This window comes from Erigeron canadensis, chromosome 6 (genome assembly GCF_010389155.1).
Source record: "Erigeron canadensis isolate Cc75 chromosome 6, C_canadensis_v1, whole genome shotgun sequence".
NCBI lineage: Eukaryota > Viridiplantae > Streptophyta > Magnoliopsida > Asterales > Asteraceae > Erigeron > Erigeron canadensis.
In genome coordinates, this window is record NC_057766.1 from 1784982 (window position 1) to 1806441 (window position 21460).

General features: G+C 36.4%; 2 protein-coding genes across 5 annotated transcripts; one reads left to right on the top strand and one right to left on the bottom strand.

Annotated features, from left to right (window-relative positions):
- Positions 1-1314: 1314 nt before the first annotated feature.
- LOC122603054 lies at positions 1315-6418 on the bottom strand. Its single transcript, XM_043775668.1, has 7 exons — positions 6219-6418; positions 5693-5834; positions 4800-5215; positions 3757-4694; positions 1957-2190; positions 1813-1874; positions 1315-1722 (listed from the first exon to the last, which is right to left on the bottom strand). The coding sequence occupies exons 1-7, from the start codon at positions 6416-6418 to the stop codon at positions 1315-1317; spliced, it is 2400 nt and encodes a 799-aa protein (XP_043631603.1).
- A 10550-nt stretch (positions 6419-16968) lies between these two features.
- Positions 16969-20926, top strand: LOC122606219 (coiled-coil domain-containing protein 12-like). Of its 4 annotated transcripts, none has more exons than XM_043779183.1 (6): positions 16969-17046; positions 17497-17680; positions 18989-19121; positions 19233-19347; positions 19740-19817; positions 20895-20926. In XM_043779183.1, exons 2-5 carry the CDS (start codon positions 17517-17519, stop codon positions 19814-19816), a joined length of 489 nt encoding a protein of 162 aa, XP_043635118.1. In that variant the 5' UTR covers positions 16969-17046; positions 17497-17516; the 3' UTR covers position 19817; positions 20895-20926. The 4 variants fall into 4 exon arrangements, with proteins under 4 accessions (XP_043635118.1, XP_043635115.1, XP_043635116.1 ...); XM_043779180.1 differs by lacking the exon at positions 20895-20926 and adding an exon at positions 20156-20453; XM_043779181.1 differs by lacking the exon at positions 20895-20926 and adding an exon at positions 20028-20147.
- Positions 20927-21460: the final 534 nt, after the last annotated feature.

Genomic DNA, 21460 nt, shown 5'->3' on the forward strand with positions numbered 1-21460 from the left:
AGAGTCCATCCCCTAATTAAAGAAAAAAATTAAACTCTAATTATGACAAGATCAATTTAAGCGACTAGTAACAAACATTATCTATGATTCTTAGTTCAACAAACTTTAATCTTCCCCCACACTTAAACTAAATAATGGGGAAGAAACAACTAGCATTATGAAGCTTATGACTATGGTTTCGAAATCTAGCATGAATAACAATAGCCATACCCAATTGATTTGAACCCTTCCACACACACTATCTCCAAGAATGATAATTATCTTCAATAATAAAAACAAAAATTAAAAGAAAAGATTGAAGAATCATACCTAAAGAATTTGATGAATGACAAAGATTTTGGAGATTAATAAGAGGAAAAGAAGACAAAGATTCAAAGCTAGTATACCCTCTTTTTTTCTTTTCTCTGTTGCAGATCGTGTGTGTGTGTATGTATGAGGATTAGATTCTTTTTTTTTTTATTTAGATTTTCCTGACAGAAATCGACTTATCTTATCCTGCAAAAACGCGTGTAACGGCCGTTACTGGCCTAACGGGCGTTACAGTTCAATATAAAGACTAACGGTCATTATACCAGTAACGGGCGTTACTAAACAAAAGGAGGCTAACGGTCGTTTGGGATCTAACTGGCCGTTACAGGGAAGAACCAAAACTCCCCTCCTAACGGGCATTAGGAGGGTAACGGGCGTTACACGCACACTTGCATGTCAGTTTTTAACGGCCCCCTGAGACATAACAAACGACAGGACCAATCGTGTCAACTTTCTAACGACACATTTACATACCTCTTCACATCACTTACCTCAACGCGCGAGACGACTTTCGGACCTGCAATTCTTGATACAAAGACATTAAAAAACATGAAAAATAATTGAAACTAACGGAAATAAACAAAATCTTTTTGGCTATTTATAAATTTTAAACTTTTTATGGGTTTTCGATTTTAGGAAAAGAAAATGACAAGATAAAATGAAACAAACTCGGGTTGCCTCCCGAGAAGCGCTTAATTTATTAACGAGTCCTTAGCTTGACTCGATCACCTGATACTTTCACTTGTTGATGGCATAAACGCCAATTTCGAACACCTCCGCATTTTCTTCATCTTCTTCATGATAATGCTTCAAGCGTTGTCCATTTACAATAAAGCTCTCATCATTGCCATACAACTCCACATATCCGGACGAATAACTTCTTTTCACCACATACGGTCCAATCCATCTCGACTTGAGCTTCGGTGCTTTGATTTTGTACTTTGATTGAAACAAAAGTACCTTGTCACCGGCTTTAAATTCCTTCCTCTTGATCTTCTTATCATGCTAAGCTTTTGTACGCTCCTTGAATAGCATGGAGTTGTCATAAGCTTGCAACCTCATTTCATCCAACTCGTGCAACTGCAAAAACCTTTTCTCACCAGCCAAGATTAGATCCATATTACAATTTTGCAAGGCCCAATAGGCTTTGTGTTCAATCTCAATCGGGAGATGACAAGTTTTTCCATAAAGAAGCTTATAAGGAGTAGTACCAATTGGAGTCTTATAGGCGGTTCGAAACGCCCACAAGGCATCATCAAGCCTCTTGGCCCAAATTTTTGGGTTATCTTGCACGGTCTTTTCAAGGATCCTTTTCAAAGCCCTATTTGTGTTTTCCACTTGGCCGCTTGTTTGAGGGTGATAAGAGGTGGAGAACCTATGGGTGACCCCATACCTCTTTAACACCTTAGCAAGCTGGTGATTCACGAAATGGGATCCGCAATCACTAATTAAGGCCTTTGGTACACCAAAACGACTAAACAACTTTTTCAAGAATTCAATTACAACTCTAGCATCATTAGTCAGAAGGGCTTTAGCCTCGGCCCACTTGGACACATAATCAACGGCTACCAAAATATAAAGAAACTTATGTGATGGAGGAAAAGGACCCATAAAGTCAATCCCCCATACATCAAAAACCTCACATACCTGTTTGTTGAGGCATTTCGTCTCTCTTAGTGATATTACCTTGACGTTGACATGCATCGCACACTTCCACCAACGTTTTTGCTTCCCTAAAAATGGTGGGCCAATAGAACCCTGCATCATATACCTTCTTACCAGTCATAGATGGTCCGTAATGACCACCGGTAGGACCATGGTGGCATGCATCCAAAATCACACGGGTTTCAGCACCGGAAACACATCTCCTGATCATTCCATCTGCACACATTCTAAACAAATACGGTTCCTCCCAAAAATAATGCTTAATCTCAGAAAAGAATTTCTTCTTTTGTTGAGATGTCATTTCTTCAGGAAGAACGTTAGCACAAAGATAATTAGCAATGTCTGCAAACCATGGTTCTTCTTCTCCTTGTACCTGCATCAAATCTTCATCAGGAAAATAATCATTAATCTCATGCTCTTGCAACTCCTCAAGGCGAGGGTTTTCGAGCCTACCAAATGGTCGGCCGCCACATTTTCCGCCGCCTTTTTATCCTTGATCTCTATGTTGAATTCTTGCAAAAGCAAAACCCAACGAACGAGACGGGGTTTGGCATCTTGTTTGGAAAACAAGTACCTCAATGCGGAATGGTCGGTGTAAACAATAGTCTTATTCAAAACCAAGTAGGGACGAAATTTGTCAAAAGCATACACAACGGCCAACAACTCTTTCTCGGTCACGGTGTAATTTTGTTGAGCCGGATTCAAGGTCTTGCTAGCATAAGAAATGGGACGGAAATGTTTATCCTCCTTTAGCCTAAAACGGCCCCTAAGGCATAATCACTAGCATCACACATTAACTCAAAAGGTAATGACCAATCGGGTGAAATCATAATTGGTGCATTAATCAACTCTTTCTTTAACAAGTTAAATGCGTTAAGACAATCATCATCAAACACAAACGGGACATCTTTTTCCAACAACTTGGTCATTGGTCGGGTTATTTTCGAAAAATCTTTTATGAACCTACTATAAAAACCGGCATGACCCAAAAAGCTTCTAATTGATTTGACATTAGTAGGTGGAGGTAACTTAGCGATAACATCAATTTTTGCTTTATCAACCTCTAGACCTGCTTTAGAAACTTTATGTCCTAACACAATACCCTCCTTTACCATAAAATGGCATTTCTCCCAATTTAAAACCAAATGTGCCTTTTCACATCTTTCAAGCATTTATCAAGACTCTCTAGACAACTCTCAAACGAACTACCAAAAATAGAAAAATCATCCATGAAAACTTCCATGGAGGTTTCGATCATGTCTTGAAAAATGGCAATCATACATCTTTGAAAAGTTCCGGGAGCATTGCAAAGACCAAATGGCATCCTCCTATAAGCATAAGTGCCATAGGGACAAGTAAACGTGGTCTTTTCTTGGTCTTTGGGGTCAATGGGTATTTGGAAGTACCCGGAGAACCCATCCAAAAAGCAAAAATACTCGTTTCCGGCTAACCGTTCGAGCATTTGATCAATAAAGGGTAAAGGAAAGTGATCTTTGCGGGTTGCATCATTCAATTTCCGATAATCAATACATACCCTCCACCCCGTGACAGTTCTAGTGGGAATCAATTCGTTCTTTTCATTCAAAACTACGGTCATCCCACCCTTTTTCGGCACACAATGCACCGGACTTACCCATGAACTATCCAAAATGGGGAATATGATTCCCGCATCAAGTAATTTTATTATCTCTTTTTTTACCACATCTTTCATGTTTGGATTCAATCTACGTTGTCTTTGCACAACCGGTTTAAAATCATCAATAAAATTTATGGTGTGCTTACAAAATTCTGGACTTATCCCTGGAATATCAGAAATTTTCCATGCAAAGGCCTTTTTATGGGACTTTAGGACGGTCATAAGTCTAGACTTTTCATCCTCCAAAAGTGAGGAGGAAATGACAACGGGCAAGAAAGATGTACCTTCAAGATAAGCATACTCTAGATGGTCCGGAAGTGGCTTGAGTTCCAAATCGGTAGGAGGATTCTCCACCGAAGTTAGCCCTCGTCTTCTATCATTAACGGTGATCTCTTCAAAAGTTTCATCTTCCGGTGGCGTTTCATCAACACTCGACGCCATGATCTCCTGCACCATTTCACCAACCATTTCTTGTTCTTCTTCACTACAAGCTAGAAATGCTTCATCTTCCTCCATATCTAGAAAATCCATGAGCTCCTTTTCCAAAACATCTTCTTTCTCGACTAAATCGATCCTGAAACAAGATTCATCACATGAGTAAGGATGCTTAAAAGCCCTATCAATATTAAAAACAACCCGGTCATCGCCAACCCCTAAGGAAATCTCCTTAGCTTTAACACGTATGATAGCATCCGCGGTCATGAGGAACGGTCGGCCAAGAATTAGAGGGACATTAATATCCGCCTCCATTTCAAGAACAACAAAATCTACCGGGAATATCATGTGACCTACCCTAATTTGCAAATTTTCCGCTATACCCATGGGATATTGGAATGAACGATCCGCTAGCCTAATGCTCATGCGGGTAGTGGTCAAATCACCTAAAGACAATCTTTTGTACACAGAATAAGGCATTAAATTTATGCTAGCCCCTAAATCGGCTAATGCCTTATACAAGACAGCACCAAAAGCACAAGAGATAAGAAAACTCTCTGGGTCTTCTAGCTTAGGAGGGATCTCATTCTTGATGATAGCTGACACCTCGACACTCAGTACAGTTGTCTTTGCCTCTTCTAACTTCTTCCTATCCGAAACAAGATCTTTGAGAAACTTTGCATAATTTGGCATACCTGCAAGAAGATCAACTAAAGGAACAGTAATGTTAACATTCTGAATCAAATCAACAAACTTTTTAAAATTTTCCTTGATCTTCGCTTTCCTCAATCGTTGAGGAAAAGGTATCTTTGGCTGATACGGTTTAACCGGTGGTTTCTCAATAGGAGTCTTCTCAGCAGTCTTGAATGGAACGGCCGGTGTCTTCACGGTTGGTTCCAGTTCCATCTCAATCTCATCATCAACGGTTCCATCGGCTTCAACCTGCACAAGAGGAGTAACATCATTTGGCAATGGGTTTGCAGAATTATAAGTGTTACCTGCTCTTGTTGTGATCGCGTTGACTTGCTCGTTTCTAGCGTTCGGGTGGCTATACTTGGCTCCTGATCCTTGGCTCTTTTGCTGAGGCTTAGGATTCTGCTGGGTACTGCTCGGTAATGTACCGGGCTGCCTATTTGATGTTCCTATCCTTTCAAGCTTAGCCTCGATATCCTGAAATGTTGCTTGAGTACTTTTCGAGCTTTGCTCAAGCTTATTTGCCAATCCATCCAACCTAGTAGTCATAGCATCCCATTGAGAGGCCATCTTCTCATTGGTAGCTTTCTGAGCACCTACCAAATCCTTCATGATATCTCTCAATTCAGCATTCGCATTCTGCTGACTGTTGAACCTGCTAAACCTGCTTCCACTAAAACCAGAATTATTAGCATTAAAATTGGATGAAGGAAAAGAAGTACCTGATGACCGATTTTGATAATCGGTACCCTGACTGAAGTTCCCTTGCTGATTCTGGACATAGTTAACTTCCTGAGCTGGCTTATCCGGACAATCTTCTGAATAATGCATGTCCCCACAATAATCACACCCATCAGCAATCACCTTAACATCCCTTTCAATGCTTTTGAATCTCACGTCTTGGTTGTCAAACCTCTCGTTCATCTGCTTTGTGAGGGCTTTGACTTCAGCAACCAAGCTCGATTCTTCACCACTCTCCACCTTTGCCACAGTCTTACCACCAGTTCTCTTGCTTACAAGCTCATCGCGATCAGAGAACTCCTTGGCCATATCATCCAAGATTTTGTATCCTTCAGCTGGGGTGACGTTGTTCAAACTACCTCCAAATGCCCCGGCTAATTCCCTTCTAGTTCTCTTTAGCAACCCAGCATAGAAGATCTCAACCACTGCTTCTGTGTTCAGATTGTTTCCTGGGCAATTCCTGATCATCTCCTTATATCGTTTCCAGGCATCTACTACATCTTCCTCCGGATCTTGAGTGAATGATCGGATCTTATTCTCCAACTGTCTCTGAGTCCTTATAGAATAGAACTCATCAATAAACCCAACACGAAGCTCATCCCAAGTCGTATACAGATCATCTGGTTACTCCTTTAACCATGCCCTAACTCCTCCACATAAGGTGAGTGGAAAAAGCTCAAGCTTCACATTGTCATCTTGGTTCGCGCCATAGTGATAAAACCTACAAATCTTCTCGAACCTCTCTAAATGCCCATATGGATCATTATTAGTCACCCCATCGAACTTCTCTTCCTCCACACTTTTCAAATGACTTCCTTTAATAGGAAAGTTTACTCCGGTGGTTGGAAGGCGAATAGGAGTGCCCCTATTAGTAGGGACATTTAACCTACGGTCACCGTAAAGACGGTTATTGGGGTTTTCCGGCCTCCTATCACCCATTCTCCTGGCTCTGACTGGTTGAGTTGGTTGAGGATTTTCTCTAGGAATCTCAGTTAAATCCTGTTGATCAGTTTTATCCCGATTATCTTCTTCCCCTGAACTATCACCAGTTTTGAACAACCCACTACCTTCGGAGAATTTAGGACTTAAGCGCACCTCAGACGTTGAACCTTTCTTTGAGTAATATTGATCCAAATCTACGTCCGGGTGGTCACGGTTTTCGGTGTTTGAATCTATGTTTCCGGTGTTTGAGGGCTCCGTGTTGTTTGATCTGAGTAAGCGTCGTCTGGCTTTCCCTGGATTAGATTGAGGACTAAGCAGAGGTCTATCAGAGGCTCTTGTGTTCATCAACTACAAAGCACCTACACACTCACCACAAGAAATACCGTTAACCGCACCAGAAACCAACAAAATAAAACTAAAACAAAAATAAAATCTATCTATTAAAACAAATAACTTCCTCACAACTGAATGCAAGGAAGGATCGAATCACAAAACTGAACAACTACTTAAATTAAGTCCCCGGCAGCGGCGCCAAAAACTTGATGTGTATTTTCTAGTCTTAAATTTACGAACACGAAATACCTAGCTACTGACTACTACACACTTGCGGGCAGTGAACCCGTTCGTATGCAATATAGTTGACTTGGTAAACCGAAGTCGAACACAAGGACTTATTAAGCAAATGTTACAGCAAAGTGATTCAGATTAAAAGGGGGGTTTTGTGACCGAATTGTCACGTTGCAAAGTTAGTGAAGAAAGTCAGTAATCCCGTAGGATTAATCGCAAAGAGTATTTGATTGATTGAATCTTAACACAGATTTAAAAATGAACACCTACTTGGATCAGCTCACATGCCAATCATCGGGTCTAAATATTACTTGCATTTGTTGAACAACTCAAAAAGTAGACAAGATGAACTCTCGTTATACTTGAAACCTTAACTGCTCAAAACATAATTATTGCTCCCGAACTTAATTTCTACTCTAAACAGTTAAGCATTAAATTCCTGAGTTGATTTTATGATTTAATCTTTTGAAAGCTTTCTCCCGAACTACTTATTTGCCTAATCAGATCCATCTATCATAGGCGTTTACACATTCAAAATGAAGTTAATTGTTTTTTTAATCTTTATCGTTGATTTCTCCCGAACTCCAACGATTTTAGGTTAATTATAGACCGATTAACCATTTCATAAATCAATTGATAATGACATAGATTTCTCCCGAACTTCTAATTACAATTATCAATCAATTAATATAAAAGTTGAAAACAATATTTAAATCCAAATAAATGTGGATCTTCGATTAAACATATAAACCTTGTTCAACATTCACAAGCAACATTAATTCGACCCTATGACATGCTTACTACCCAAGCGGGTGCTAAAGATTTAGCTACTCATATTAAAAACACAAGAACAAACAAATAGAGAAGAAATCATATTATATCAAATGAATGAAGATAATCCGGTAGCAATGATGATTACAATCCAAAGCTGAAAATATGTAAAACCCTAATCACTTGTTTGCTCTCTAGTATTCCAAAGTATGAAAAAACTCATAAAATTGTGTTAACAAATCGTCCAAAGTGCAGAACCCTAACTGATCCCATATACAAAATACGCGTGTAACGGCCGTTACTGGACTAACTGGCCGTTACACTTATACTTGACCACTAACGGGCGTTACCCAGTAACGGTCGTTACACTCCAGTTAATTTCTAACGGCCGTTACACTTGTAACTGCCAGTTACAGGAGAAACCACAAATCACCTCTATAACGGTCGTTACTACAGGAACGGCAGTTACAACTTCCAGATTTCGTTTTCTTCATCTTTCGCTTGATTTCACCCGAATCCTTCTCCCGTTTCTTCCATAACTCATCAAAATCAACCAATTCATTCGTCTAATCAATTTCCAACCTGAAAACACTCAACATACCTTCAAAGCATAGAAAGTTGGATATAAAACTATGAAAATGACGAATAATTGGTTCTAAAATCACGTGGGAAATGGTATAAAATATGATACATCACTTTTCCATCAATATAAGTCCTTGATTCTCCCATGGAAAAAACCCCCCCATGATGGATTTCCAATGAAAACAATGTAGGGTTTTTTTTTGAAAAAAATAAATAATAAATAGTAATAATATATAAAAAATTGATTATAATATACAAAAAAACATGCAGTAAATACATATATATATATATACACATATGTATATTATAGAGTATAAAAAACATGAGTAAAAAACGACATACCATATAGTTTATCGTGGTCAACCTCTGCAGTTTCAGTTCGAATATACCATGTCGTCTCCACCATTGTTGGTTCAGACTAAAAATTTTATGATTATTTTTGCATTTATATGGATCGTATTTTACTATGTGATAAATTAGGGATTGCTTTTGCAATTGATTTGGGGGTAATAATCGGTAGGTGAAAGGGTTTTATAAGGATGGATGGGTTGGGGTGGTTTATTACAGAAGTGCCCATCACGTGGGTCGCATATGTCTTGAACTGACGGATTAATTACACGTCCGTTGCAATTTGGACCATCGATGCTATAAAAAACCTATTTTTGGACTGCCATGCAATGATAATTGATTTTGGACCACCGGTGCAAAATGTGTGATAACACAGCGGTAAAAAATGCAATTTACTCTTAAAAAAAACAAAAAACAAAAAAGGTAAGTCCAAGGGCAATTATGTAATTTTAAAGACAGAAACATATTTATTGTGGGGGGAGGGGTTTCTTTTATAAGGTAGTAGATATATATATATATATATGTATGTGTGTGAAAGCAAAAAATTTATTATGGCCGGCCATGTGCAATATATATAAAATCATACAGTGTGAGCTTTAGTTTGAGTATATGTGAAACCATATATTGTATATTTGAATAAACAACAGAAACTGAAACAGAGTCGTTCTCTAAGAGACCAGGTTTGGGTGAATAAGTGGAGAACACCGGCTTTGTCATAAAAGTACGCCCTTTTCATAATGGTACGCCACGTAATGTAAGACCGGTGTCTTAGACACCGGCTTTGGCCTAGAAAAATCAAGACCGTATTTACACCAAATGGATCAGAAATTTTCGTATCCGTACAAAAAGTGACATGGTGTTTATATTCCTTTTTCAGACTCCACATGTTAGCCGTGCCAAAAAAAAAACGATTTGGGCCGACCCGGTTCGACCAAACCGGAAATCAAACCCGGTCAAACTCGGTTTTACCAAATCGGTTCGGGTTGTATGTCAAACCGGTGAACCGAGACCGGTTCTGGGCTCGTGGGAGAAAACCGATTCCAATACCGGTTCTAACCAAACCGATTTCGGTCAAAATCGGTTTCAAAACTGGTTTGACCGTTACTGACAGAGTTGACAGATCTGATCGTTAGAAAGGACTGCCAGTGACCGTTTTTTAACTTTGGGGACCGTCAGTGATCGTTTTTGACCTATTTTTTCACCATTTATTCACCATTTTGCCATTCTAACCTTCCTATAAGTTTACAGCTTGTATTTTGTTTATCTAGAACACTCAAAAACTATATTTTCAACACACTAAAACTATATTTATGTCTCAAAAATCACTTATATAATTTTATTATCAAAAAATCATATAATATGGATGCGTTTTCCGCTTCTCAAACACAATCCAATACCGTTGGTACATCAAATCCTCCAAATTCATCAACGGTAGTGGCTATAATACAAACAACTAGAAGTAAAAAAACATGGGAACACTTTGATTTGTGTCAAATGTCGAATGGTGAGCAAAAGGCTCGTTGTAAAAAATGTCAAATGTTATTGTGTCCAAAGGTGAACACAACATTGAGTAATCATGCAATAAAGTATTGTCCGGAGGTGAAGAGGGCAAAGAACAAAGATCAAGCACCCATAGCAAAAGATGGGAGGGTTTTTGCATACTCGGAGGCGGCGGTTCGTGAGCAACTTTCTCAATTCGTGATTCGAGATGCTTTGCCTTTCACCCACTTCGACAATCCGCGACTAACTAGGGTAATTCAAAACACTCTCCAACCTCGTTATAAAACTTTAACTCGTTCAACACTTAAAATGGCAATGTATGAACATGTGGAAAATGGCTAAACAACAACTAGTAACATTATTTGAAAACTTAAATACTAGTGTAAGTTTAACAAAGGATGTTTGGTCGGCTCCTCATGGTTAGCCTACTTCATACCTTTGCGCTATGGCGCATTGGATTGATCCCAGTAGTTGGCAAATGATGAAGCGTACCATTGCTTTTGAACAATTTGAATCTCCACACACCGGTGATAATTGATGTGCAAAATCGAGCTTTAAAATTTATAAACTAAAACTACCAAAGAACTCACTACTACGCACTCACGGGCAGTGGACCCGATCGTTTGTAATATAGTTAAGAGGTAAGTCTGAGTTCGTTCTCAGGGAATGTGAAATGATTAGTTGCTTGTAAAATGGTTTGAAAAAGGGGTGTTGCTTCGAAATTCCTTTTTGACAATTAAATAACTTGGTTTGCAAAATGATTGCATAAATTTAAAAGAAAAGTTCAGACAGTATAATTAAAAGTCATCCACCTTGACTTCCCTTGACTTCAAATGTGATTGCATTTGATGAAGAACAAATTCTCTTAGAGTTTAAAAGATAGTCGTGAAAAGATTAAGCTACTCACGTGGTACCACCAACCGTGAACAAATTATCGAATCACCTAACTACTAGTCGAATTACCCAAGCCGGTACCACCAAAACCAAGACAATTCTTCTAACAATCAGTTTTATTGACTATCAAATTATCAATTGAACCTATGTGACAATAACGTGGTACCACCAACGAAGAATCATATGCAACCAATGTCGAAATTAATTAATGAAAAGAATCACGTTGACAAAATTAATCTTTTCTTAAAATGATATTCACTATCATACCATGAAATAGTGATAATTACTTATAGACAAGTAACCGTTTTAAAATCACATACACATTCAACTGGTACCACCAACGAAGAATCATATGCGACCAATATCGAAATTAATTAATGAAAAGAATTAATATCATCAAGATCACAAAACAACGATAATTAAATAAACCCTTTTGAATTAAAAATAGTGCAATCACATTATCCGTCTAGTTTCATCAAGGTGGATGATTAAAAAGTTAGCCACTCATGATCAATTCATAATAATGAATAAAGTAGAAGAGAAACATGATGTGCCAATTGTTTGAAGAAAATAAAATGCAAGACAATAAGTAGATACGATCTAGATGGGTGCCCGTGAATCTTCAACGAATCCGCCTAAGAAATAATCTTGATTGAAGGAAGAAGAACCCTTGTAGAACAGCTCCTAGAAAGATTTTTGATAACTGGAAAAATTAGGTTCTGGTTTATATTTATACCCCTTCAAATCTGATGCTTAAGTCGGCTGAAATCTTTTTCAGATTCGACCTTCCACTGCGGCGCAGTGGCTATGTGGCCTCCCACTGTGTCGCAGCCAATTTCCTCTGACCAAAGTGCACGTTTTCCATAACTCTGATTGCGGCGCAGTGGACTGGTGTCCTCCTGATTGCGGCGCAGTTAAGCCTTTGACCTGGGAGATTGTTGACTTCCGTTTCACTGCGGCGCAGTGGAATGTGATACCACCCACTGCGGCGCAGCCTAATTCTTTTGATCAAATCCTTTTCTTGCAACGATTCCCACTGCGGCGCAGTGGGCATGTGTACCTCTCCACTGCGTCGCAGTGGAGCATATCTTAGCCGAATTCATCTTTTCCCTGCTTTTAACTCCAACTTACATTCTCTCTACCACTTCAAGCGACTCTCGTTATCAAGAATCTTTATCTTGGCCAAAGATCATCCGAAAATGTGCCAAATGAACACGTAACCTGTTAAGCGCCTGAAAACACTAACAAACACCATAAACGCGCCAAATGCACATACAATCAACTTAAAATACACAAATAAATGGCCATTAATGATGTGGGTAATGGGTGTAAATTAGTCACATCAATAATCTATTTTATTTATTAAAACGTGTGATGGTTTTTTATAAAATTGAACAAAAGGTTTTTTCAATCTCATTTGATAACGCAAGTAATAATACTAATGCGGTTCAAAAGTTAAAACTGACATATAAACCTTGCGTAAATAGGAGTTTTATCATACTCGATGTGTTACACACATTTTAAACTTGTGTGTGCAAGATGGGTTGGGTGTACCCAAAATAGATGTTGTCAAAAGCAATTTTAAGAAAATGATGCAACAAGTATTTTGTCGACCAAAAGTGAGATACCAAAACTATATGAAGTTGTGTAAGGAAACGGATTCACTTTTTTTGAGTCCTAATTGGGATGTTCCTACTAGATGGAACTCGACGTATAACATGTTTAAATGTGCTTTACGTCAACAATCTACTTTGCAACATTTTCATGATGGTCTAGTTAGGAAACGAAAGGTTGAAAAGGCATTTAGTGGGTCGGATTGGGAGATAGTTAAAAAATTAAGCAAATTACTTGAAATTTTTAAAGATGCTACCAACTTGGTTTCGGGTGTTTATTATCCCACTAGTCATTTGGTACTTAGACAAATTTGGTTAATTTGTGAAAAGTTGGGGGAATATGAGTATGAAGATGAATTGTTTGAACCAATGCTTGATTCGATGAAAGAAAAAATGAAAAAATATTGAGGAAATGCCACGGTTTTTACTTGTGCTGCCGCTTTGAACCCATGTTTAAACACTAGTGGGGTGGATTTGCTTTTGGAAAACATATGTCTGAATTTGAAGTTGCACAAAAAAGACCCATTTTTGTCCAAAAGATGAAACATGCTTTTCTTGAAGATTTGAAGTTGTTGTTTTGTTTCTATCATGATAAAGTTGGTTCAAAAGGTGCTTCTAGTTCAAGTTCTAGCTCATTTGTTACTACTACTAAAGTTAGTGATCCATATATACACTTGTATAATATGGTAAGACAAGAAAACACTAAACGGGCTAGGGGTAAAGGTTCAAATGCTAATAATAACGAACTTGGGAGGTACATTGGAACCAACTTTTTGGAACACATGAGAATTGAGGAATACGCCAACTTTGATATTTTGGCTTGGTGGAAAGAAAGGGAAGGTCAATTTCCCGTGCTATCCACCATGGCCCGAGATTTACTAAGTGTCCAATCTTCTACGGTAGCTTCGGAATCCGCTTTTTCTCTTAGTGGTAGGTCTTATCCATCCGAAGAACAAGACTAACACCGGCATCTTTGGAGATGTGCATTTGCTTAAAAGATTACTATGATGCCATTGAAGGTGTACAACACGTATCAAGTCTTGAATATAGTGCACTCGACCTTGAAGAACAAATATTCAATGAAGAGGTGGAACATGGTGAAGCAATCTCACTTTCCGATGAAGAACTCCTACATGATGAAGCAATGCGTGGAAACTCCGAATAAGAATATTGAAGACCAATGAAGAGCACCTATTTGTTTGAAGACTTTTAGTATATCTTTGAAGACTTTTAGTATTTGTTTGAAGATTTTTATTATGTGTTAAGGACCTTGTATCTGGATGAATACTTTTGTAATTGTTTTAAGAAGACCAATGAAAATTTAAAGACCAATGAAAATTTGAAGACCAATGAAGATTCGAAGACCAATGAAGTTGTAATTCGTAATTTCGTATGAAGACTATGTTCTTATTTGAAGTTGTAATTCGTAGAAGACTATGTTGTTATTTGAAGTTGTAATTCGTATGAAGACTATGTAATTCTTAGAAGACTATGTAATTCATAAGAAGACTATGTATTTGAACTTGCTTGAAGATTTGCTTGAAGACAATTTGATCTATAATAAAAAAGTGACTTTTGAATGAATTATTAGCGAGTTTTCAAATTTTTAAAGTGTTTTTTGTTAAATAACTTGGAGTTTTTTGTGTCAATTAACTAAATCTTATCATTTTGGAAGGTATTTCGGGTCTTAGGCTCGAGCCATTAGCAATAAAGTGACCCAAAATTGATTTACGATGAAAAAATTGGCCTAAACGGCCGTTAAATGAATTATTAGTGAGTTTTCAAATTTTTTTCAAGTGCATTTTGTTAAATAACTTGGAGTTTTTTGTGTTAATTCCCTAGATATTATCATTATGAAGGTATTTTAGGTCTTAAGGCTCGGTTTATTAGCAATCAAGTAGCCCAAAATTGATTTACGATGAAAAAAGAGGTTGTAACGGCCGTTAAATGAATTATTAGCGAGTTTTCAAGTTTTTTAAGTGCTTTTTGTGAAATAACTTGAAGTTTTTTGTGTTAATTCACTAGATATTATCATTTTGGAATGTATCTTGGGTTTTAGGCTCGAGCCATTAGCAATAAAGTGACCCAAAATTGATTTACGATGGAAAAAATTGGCCTAAAGGGCCATTAAATGAATTATTAGCGAGTTTTCAATTTTTTCAAGTGCTTTTTGTTAAATAACTTGGAGTTTTTTGTGTTAAATCACTAGATATTATCATTATGAAGGTATTTTAGGTCTTAAGACTCGGTGTATTAGCAATCAAGTGGTCCAAAATTGATTTACGATGAAAAAAGTGGCCTAAACGGCCGTTAAATGAATTATTAGCGAGTTTTCAATTTTTTTTAAGTGCTTTTTGTGAAATAACTTGAAGTTTTTTGTGTTAATTCATTAGATATTATCATTTTGGAAGGTATCTTGGGTTTTAGGCTCGAGCCATTAGCAATAAAGTGACCCAAAATTGATTTACGATGAAAAAATTGGTCTAAACGGCTGTTAAATGACTTATTAGCGAGTTTTCAATTTTTTCAAGTGCTTTTTGTTAAATAACTTGGAGTTTTTTGTGTTAAATCACTAAATATTATCATTATGAAGGTATTTTAGTTCTTAAGGCTCGGTGTATTAGCAATCAAGTGGCCCAAAATTGATTTACGTTGAAAAAAGAGGTTGTAACGGCCGTTAATACTTTTGTAACGGCCGTTAGGCGCTGAAGGTCCATTCTCCCACTCGCTAACGAGCGTTAGGCCAACTTTTAATGGCCGTTAGGGCTTATTTTGCAAAAAAAAATATATATATATTTGAAATCGGTTTGAGTCATCGGTTTTGACCCGACCCGGTTCCAACCCTACCCCAATCGGTTCCAAATGGGTTGGGTATTTCACCCTCAAAACCGGTTTCGGTATTGAAACCGGTTCGGGTTTTCGGTCAAAACGGATCTTGGTCAACGCCACAAAACCGGTTTGGAGCGGGTCGGGTCCGGTTTGGGTCGAAGACTGACTTTTGCCCACGGCTACCACATATATTTCATATACAAAACAAGTGTAATGATGTCTGACATCCCGAGTTAAAGATATTAATAAAGTAAAATTGTTACGACATCTATAAATTTAAGAAAATATTATTTGGTATCATTAGATTTTTTCTTATTAAATATTTATTTTTTTATCTAATTAATTTAAGACATCATATTTTGAATTTTAAATTTTAGTCTCTTCATTGGAAAGTTTTTAAAATTTATCAAGCCTAATATAAAATAAGTCTAATTCATATAACTTTTTTTTTTATAATGTAGTAAATGTTAAATCTTCTCTTTTTATTATAGCAACATTGATAACTTGCAACTAAAAATATAGATAATTTTACATTACGGTTTTTTTATGCTTCATTATGATAATAGACATTTATTTATGAAACTTGTTTAGAATACCCGAGTTGAACCCGGTTAATTAGCTAGTTTATCCATATATTCATAGCTTAGGATTTGTTTCAATAATAAAGGTATTTTTAGATTAAAGATTTATAAAAATTCTACTATTAGAGATGATATAAAGACCTTTAAACTTTTCTTTTAATCTTTTTTTATTGAAAGGCGAAACCATACTATTGTATACAAAGTGGGTTTGTAAATTCAAAGATTGGTAGAAGAAATTTAGATCTTGTGATTATTATCCAAAAATGGTTAGGTTTTTTATATATACTAATTAAAATGATACAATAATTAAATTTCATGTTTGGTCCTTTAATGATTCCAAATGACGTAAATACTTTCACGTTGAAGGCACGTGAGCGAGTAAACGGACACCTGTTAATGGCCCTCAAAAGAAATGATCGACGAAGTTTGAACCTTATATTCTCAAGAATAGAACACCGGAATATATAGAAAACTACAAACTAAAATCAGGGATCTATAATTCTATAAAGGATCACTAGTGTGGATATGATAACTAAGCAGCATGGTTGGATCAGTGGTAAATACCTTTGTCTCTGGAGACAGAGGTCATAGGTTCGATCCTCATCCCATGCAAAAGTTTAAGGGTCTTTTCTACCATTTAGGTAGAAACTGGAAGCAGCCTCTCTACTTAGGTAGAGGTAAGGTCTGCTTACATCTTAACCTCCCCATACACCGTCAAGGTATTAAGCCTCAAAACCCGCAGAAGACGGCACTGAGCAGTTACTGACTTACTTATCTCTAGTGTGGATATGACAAAACCTGATGTTTTGGAAACAACAAGGACCATTCTTGAAGTTAGCTCTAATTAAAAAGCTAATTAAAAGCCAACATTTAAAGGAAAAAAAGAATAAAACTCTTTCTGAGGGAGCGAGATTTTGGGGTTCATTCATCAGTTGGTCAGGTGAGTTTTCTCTTTTGCGTCTGTGTATCTATTTATAATATTATTATTATTATTTTTCTCTTCTGAAGGTGAAAAAGTTAATTGATTTAGGTAGTTATTAAGCTGCTGTTGAGATACATATGTATCTATCATAATAAAACCCTAATTCTTAATACCTATTCTAGTAGTGACATCACCTTCTTGTCGTTTCGATTTAACGACTTGTCATGGGGCTGTTTTCGATATCTTAAAGTTGCTTGAATGACTGCAACTCATGCTTTCCCCAATTACTGTATCTCTCTATTCGAAAATGTTATTAGGGCTTTTCCGCAAATATTGTTTGTTTAAGATGACATTGAGCTTCGAACTCTTAGATTAGGCGTACGAAATCCGCTTAGCAAGAAGCTTTGTAGTTAATCTTCAATTATTATCGTCATATGTTAATTATTATCGTCATACGAAAATATGTAGGTTGGTTGTGATCTTAAGACATGGCTATTGAAGAAGAAGAAACTATAGAGCAAGCGGCGGCAGCTCGTCGTGAGAGGTTGAAAGCTCTCAAAGCTGCTCAACAACTTCTTGAAAATCCCGAGGATGATGGAGCTCCGGACAGTGATAAACCTGACGGTGAAAATGGAACTGACGATGAAGACAAGTAAGCAGCTACAATCCCTATTCTTTTTATGGACTACTTTTGCTAAAGTTAATTACTAATCTGGAGGTGTCAGTTTCAACCCATTTACTTATGGATGGGTCAATTTAGGTTGTGTTTTTCTCAAACTGGTCAAATACTTTTTATAGCTAGAACAAGTTGAAATTTCAGCATGTTATGCATACAGCCTCCCAGACTAGTTTTATTCTATCACGTTGGACTAGTTTTTTGAATACTTGTGTTTTCCTCAAACGGATTAAATAATTTATGTAGTTAAAATGGAAATGGGTTTAAAGTAGCCCAAAGGCTATTTATAGGCATACAGCCATCCAAATTGGCTCTTTTCAATGAGCTGATTTGTTAGTGTAAACACTTTTGCTTATTAGATACAGTTACGACATTAATCGCTTGTAACTCGTGTATTTTTAGTTTAAAAATGGACAAAAAAAATTTCTTATCACTGAACGCATTTTGTCTGACAACCCAACCTGCAACCTCTTTTTAATGTTGTAAGATTATCTTTCTAGAGTGAGAAACGTTATGGAAAAAGTGAAATAGAGACATTAGTCTACGTGGTAATTCGTAATTGCATCTAGCATCATACGTCCTTACGCCACAATGATGATGGATCACGTTTTACATTAGCTGTGGTCTTGTGGTTCCTACTACCGAACTGATAAATTGTCAGTCTCTAAGTTGGTGTGTGGAAATGGATTACAGATGTTTCCTCCATTTAGTTGCTCTCACATAAAGTACATTGTTCTGGATATTCTGAATATAAGAAGATACATCAAGCAATGCTATATGCGGAAATTATACAAGTTAAATTTCAATATTAAGTTATAATGCCGCATTCGGATTAAATTTATTGACAATACAATCTCCAAGAAGTTGCTACTTAATCCAAGTTAAAATGATTGGGTGGTTTAATTGTTTTATTGAATCAGCACATGGTGACATAGATATGCAAAACTAATGGTTAATTATTGGGAAGGTATGCACAAGCATTCATTGATGATTTTTGCCGCAAGTATAAAATAGCTATTGATATTTTTTTGCTGCCTGTTATCTGGAAAGCATGCATATTGTATTTTGTTAGTTTAGTTGATAGTGTTTTATATGGTTGGAACTTGGAGGATATATCTATAGCCCAACATTTTTGCTTGCAGTAGACATATAAAATCAAATATTATAGATAAATCTTAAACATATTTTTACCATTCGTGCCAGATGATTCACTTCATTTTTCCAAGTTATGCAAAGAGTCAATATGTATGTGTGAATTGTTAACAAATTACTAAACCTTTGCAGTGATGTCAATGTCAAATTCCGAAATTACCTACCTCAGGATAAGCAGCTTCAGGAGGGTAAACTTGCTCCACCCCAGTTACCGAAGTTTGAAGACCCTGTTACTAGTGAACCTCCAGTTGAAGAGAAAAAAGAGGTAAGTTAGGGCTTCTAATGATTTTTTAATCTGTTAGTTCTTTCTTTTATGAAACCGCGTGTTATAATAAATTTTATATAATTGTATACCACATCATTAAATATTCTCCAGGATCCTTTCTTGAACATTGCCCCCAAAAAGCCAAACTGGGATCTTAGAAGGGATGTTCAGAAGAAACTTGATAAGCTTGAAAAGCGCACACAGAAGGCCATCTTTCAAGTTATGGGTATGTGAATCCTTACTATCTATTTATGCTGTATATTAATGAGTAGCATTCTACTCAAACGTGTAGTTCATTATCTTTTATTGTCTACATTCCATTGCCTTTCTGTACCAAAAACAGATTGCACTTCGGTTTCCGGCATCTTATGAATTCTTTTATAAGTTTGACTTATAAGTTAAAACTAGCATACCATATTATCGATCTTACATGTGGAAAACAATTCAATTTTGAGATGCTTTAAAATGGTCAAGTGTTTTTTTATGCCATATACCATTAGTTATTCTACCTTCTTACCTATGAACATCATACTGTTTGGCTTAAACATTCTCAAAATGATTTTTTTTTGGCTTTTTGGCACCTCACCTGTCTAAAATACCTTCTAATAAATACCTCAGAGCAACAAGAAAAACAAAAGCTGTTGGCTGAAGATGGTAGAGAAGATGATTCTGAGAACTCGAAAACAGCTTTCTAAGGTATACAATTGCAACTTAGCTTACTTTTAAAACATTTGTAATGTCTTAGCCTTAAATGACTTTTCTTTTGGCTAAGCTTTTGTTTTGAAGAGGGTACACTTAGTTATGCACTTAAAACTTGATACGATGGCTGTGGTTTTGTAAGGTTTGTAATGTAGACTGGTAAAAGGCTCACTTGGTTGGATTTGTTTCTATATTATTTTTTTATTAGAACATTGGTATAGGACTTTTTAGAAGATATTTAACATCTGTTCAAGTGTGATGACATGCCGGTGGTTCAGTCACTTTGTTAGATTGGTCTTTCCCTATTCTGAACCGGGTATACAATCTGTGTGTAGTGTCAATGTTTCAGCTGCTTAGCATAGCTGCTCAGTCAGTTGTTGAATTGCTTAACCAAATACGAGTGGACTTAATGGCCATTGACACTATTAGAGGCTGCAAAAAGGTTGGTCCTAGTGGGTAAAATGGGTCAAAGCATGTGCAGGTTGACATACCAACATTTTTATGATATATATCTGTTTTCTTGATAACAAATGTATTGGGGTGTCTTCAGATTATTAATTAGTATACTGATAATTTATGCTATTGAAAACATAATTTTAAAAAATTCAATATTTGTCTAGAATCAATTTTAAATTCAGAGCTTTTGTTTAATACTTTTTATGTGTTATACTTTATTAATAATTTACTTAATATATATATATATATATTAGTTTATACATGGAAAGAAAATGTCGAAATACACATTCATCTACATATCTTTCTATCAAGATAAATTCATAAATTCATGTTCATTTAAAAAAGGTATCCCCGATACCCGATGGGGACGGGTATGGGGATGTAATTTAATTCTCCGACGGAGATGGGGACGGGGGTGTGGATCACAAGTGAAAATTGGTACGAGGATGGGGATTGAGATCCCCTACAATACCCGCCCCATTGCCTGAAAATCGGGTACGGGGACGGGAGTAACTTTTTTCCTTATTATACGTAGTAACTTTTTTCCTTATTGTAATAGTGTTATTTAGGGTAAATTTCATGTAAAAATTTGATTTTGAATCTCTTAATTTTGTCCACGAGCCTTGATAATTTCGATCAAAAAACCACCCGACAACAATTCTGGCTTCACCCAAGCTTGCAATTAAGATTTTGATTTGTTAACTCCTCAAAAGAGGAGCATATACTTGATCTAAAATACTTATATAGCATAATAAGGTTGACAATGATAAACATTTATTGTATACTGATTTTTTCCTTTTTTTTCTTCTATTTTCAAAAGAGAAGCATATAGGATATAGGATAATGAGGTTGACAATTATCAATATATATATTTATGGGGAAATCTTAGGTAAAACATGCGGTACTTATCTTAGGTAAAGCATGCAGTATCTATCTTAGGTAAAACATGTGTATTTTAGGGGGGATAATGTAAAATTCAGGGGGCGGTTATATATGTTTATTAAAATCAAAAGTTTAATTTATAACCTTTTTCTAACATGGCAGTACCTAAGTTAGGTAAAGTCTGCAATACGGATCATTTTCCTATATTTTATAAAGTTTGATAATATGAGTATCAAAATATTGTATTCAGATGTCATGAGCTTGAAATCAGCTACATGTTTAGCATTTTCTTGTTAAGATGC

Excerpts from the sequence above, each read along its gene's own strand:
- LOC122603054 (XM_043775668.1), bottom strand. The coding sequence starts at position 6,418 with ATGGGTGATAGGAGGCCGGAAAACCCCAATAACCGTCTTTACGGTGAC. Across the intron at positions 5,835-6,218 it reads CCATATGGGCATTTAGAGAG|TTTGAACAACGTCACCCCAG; the intron begins GTTCGAGAAGAT and ends ATTTGGAGGTAG. Across the intron at positions 2,191-3,756 it reads AGGGATAAGTCCAGAATTTT|ATGGAATGATCAGGAGATGT; the intron begins GTAAGCACACCA and ends GAATGTGTGCAG.
- LOC122606219 (XM_043779183.1), top strand. The coding sequence starts at position 17,517 with ATGGCTATTGAAGAAGAAGAAACTATAGAGCAAGCGGCGGCAGCTCGT. Across the intron at positions 17,681-18,988 it reads GGAACTGACGATGAAGACAA|TGATGTCAATGTCAAATTCC; the intron begins GTAAGCAGCTAC and ends AAACCTTTGCAG. Across the intron at positions 19,348-19,739 it reads GGCCATCTTTCAAGTTATGG|AGCAACAAGAAAAACAAAAG; the intron begins GTATGTGAATCC and ends TAAATACCTCAG.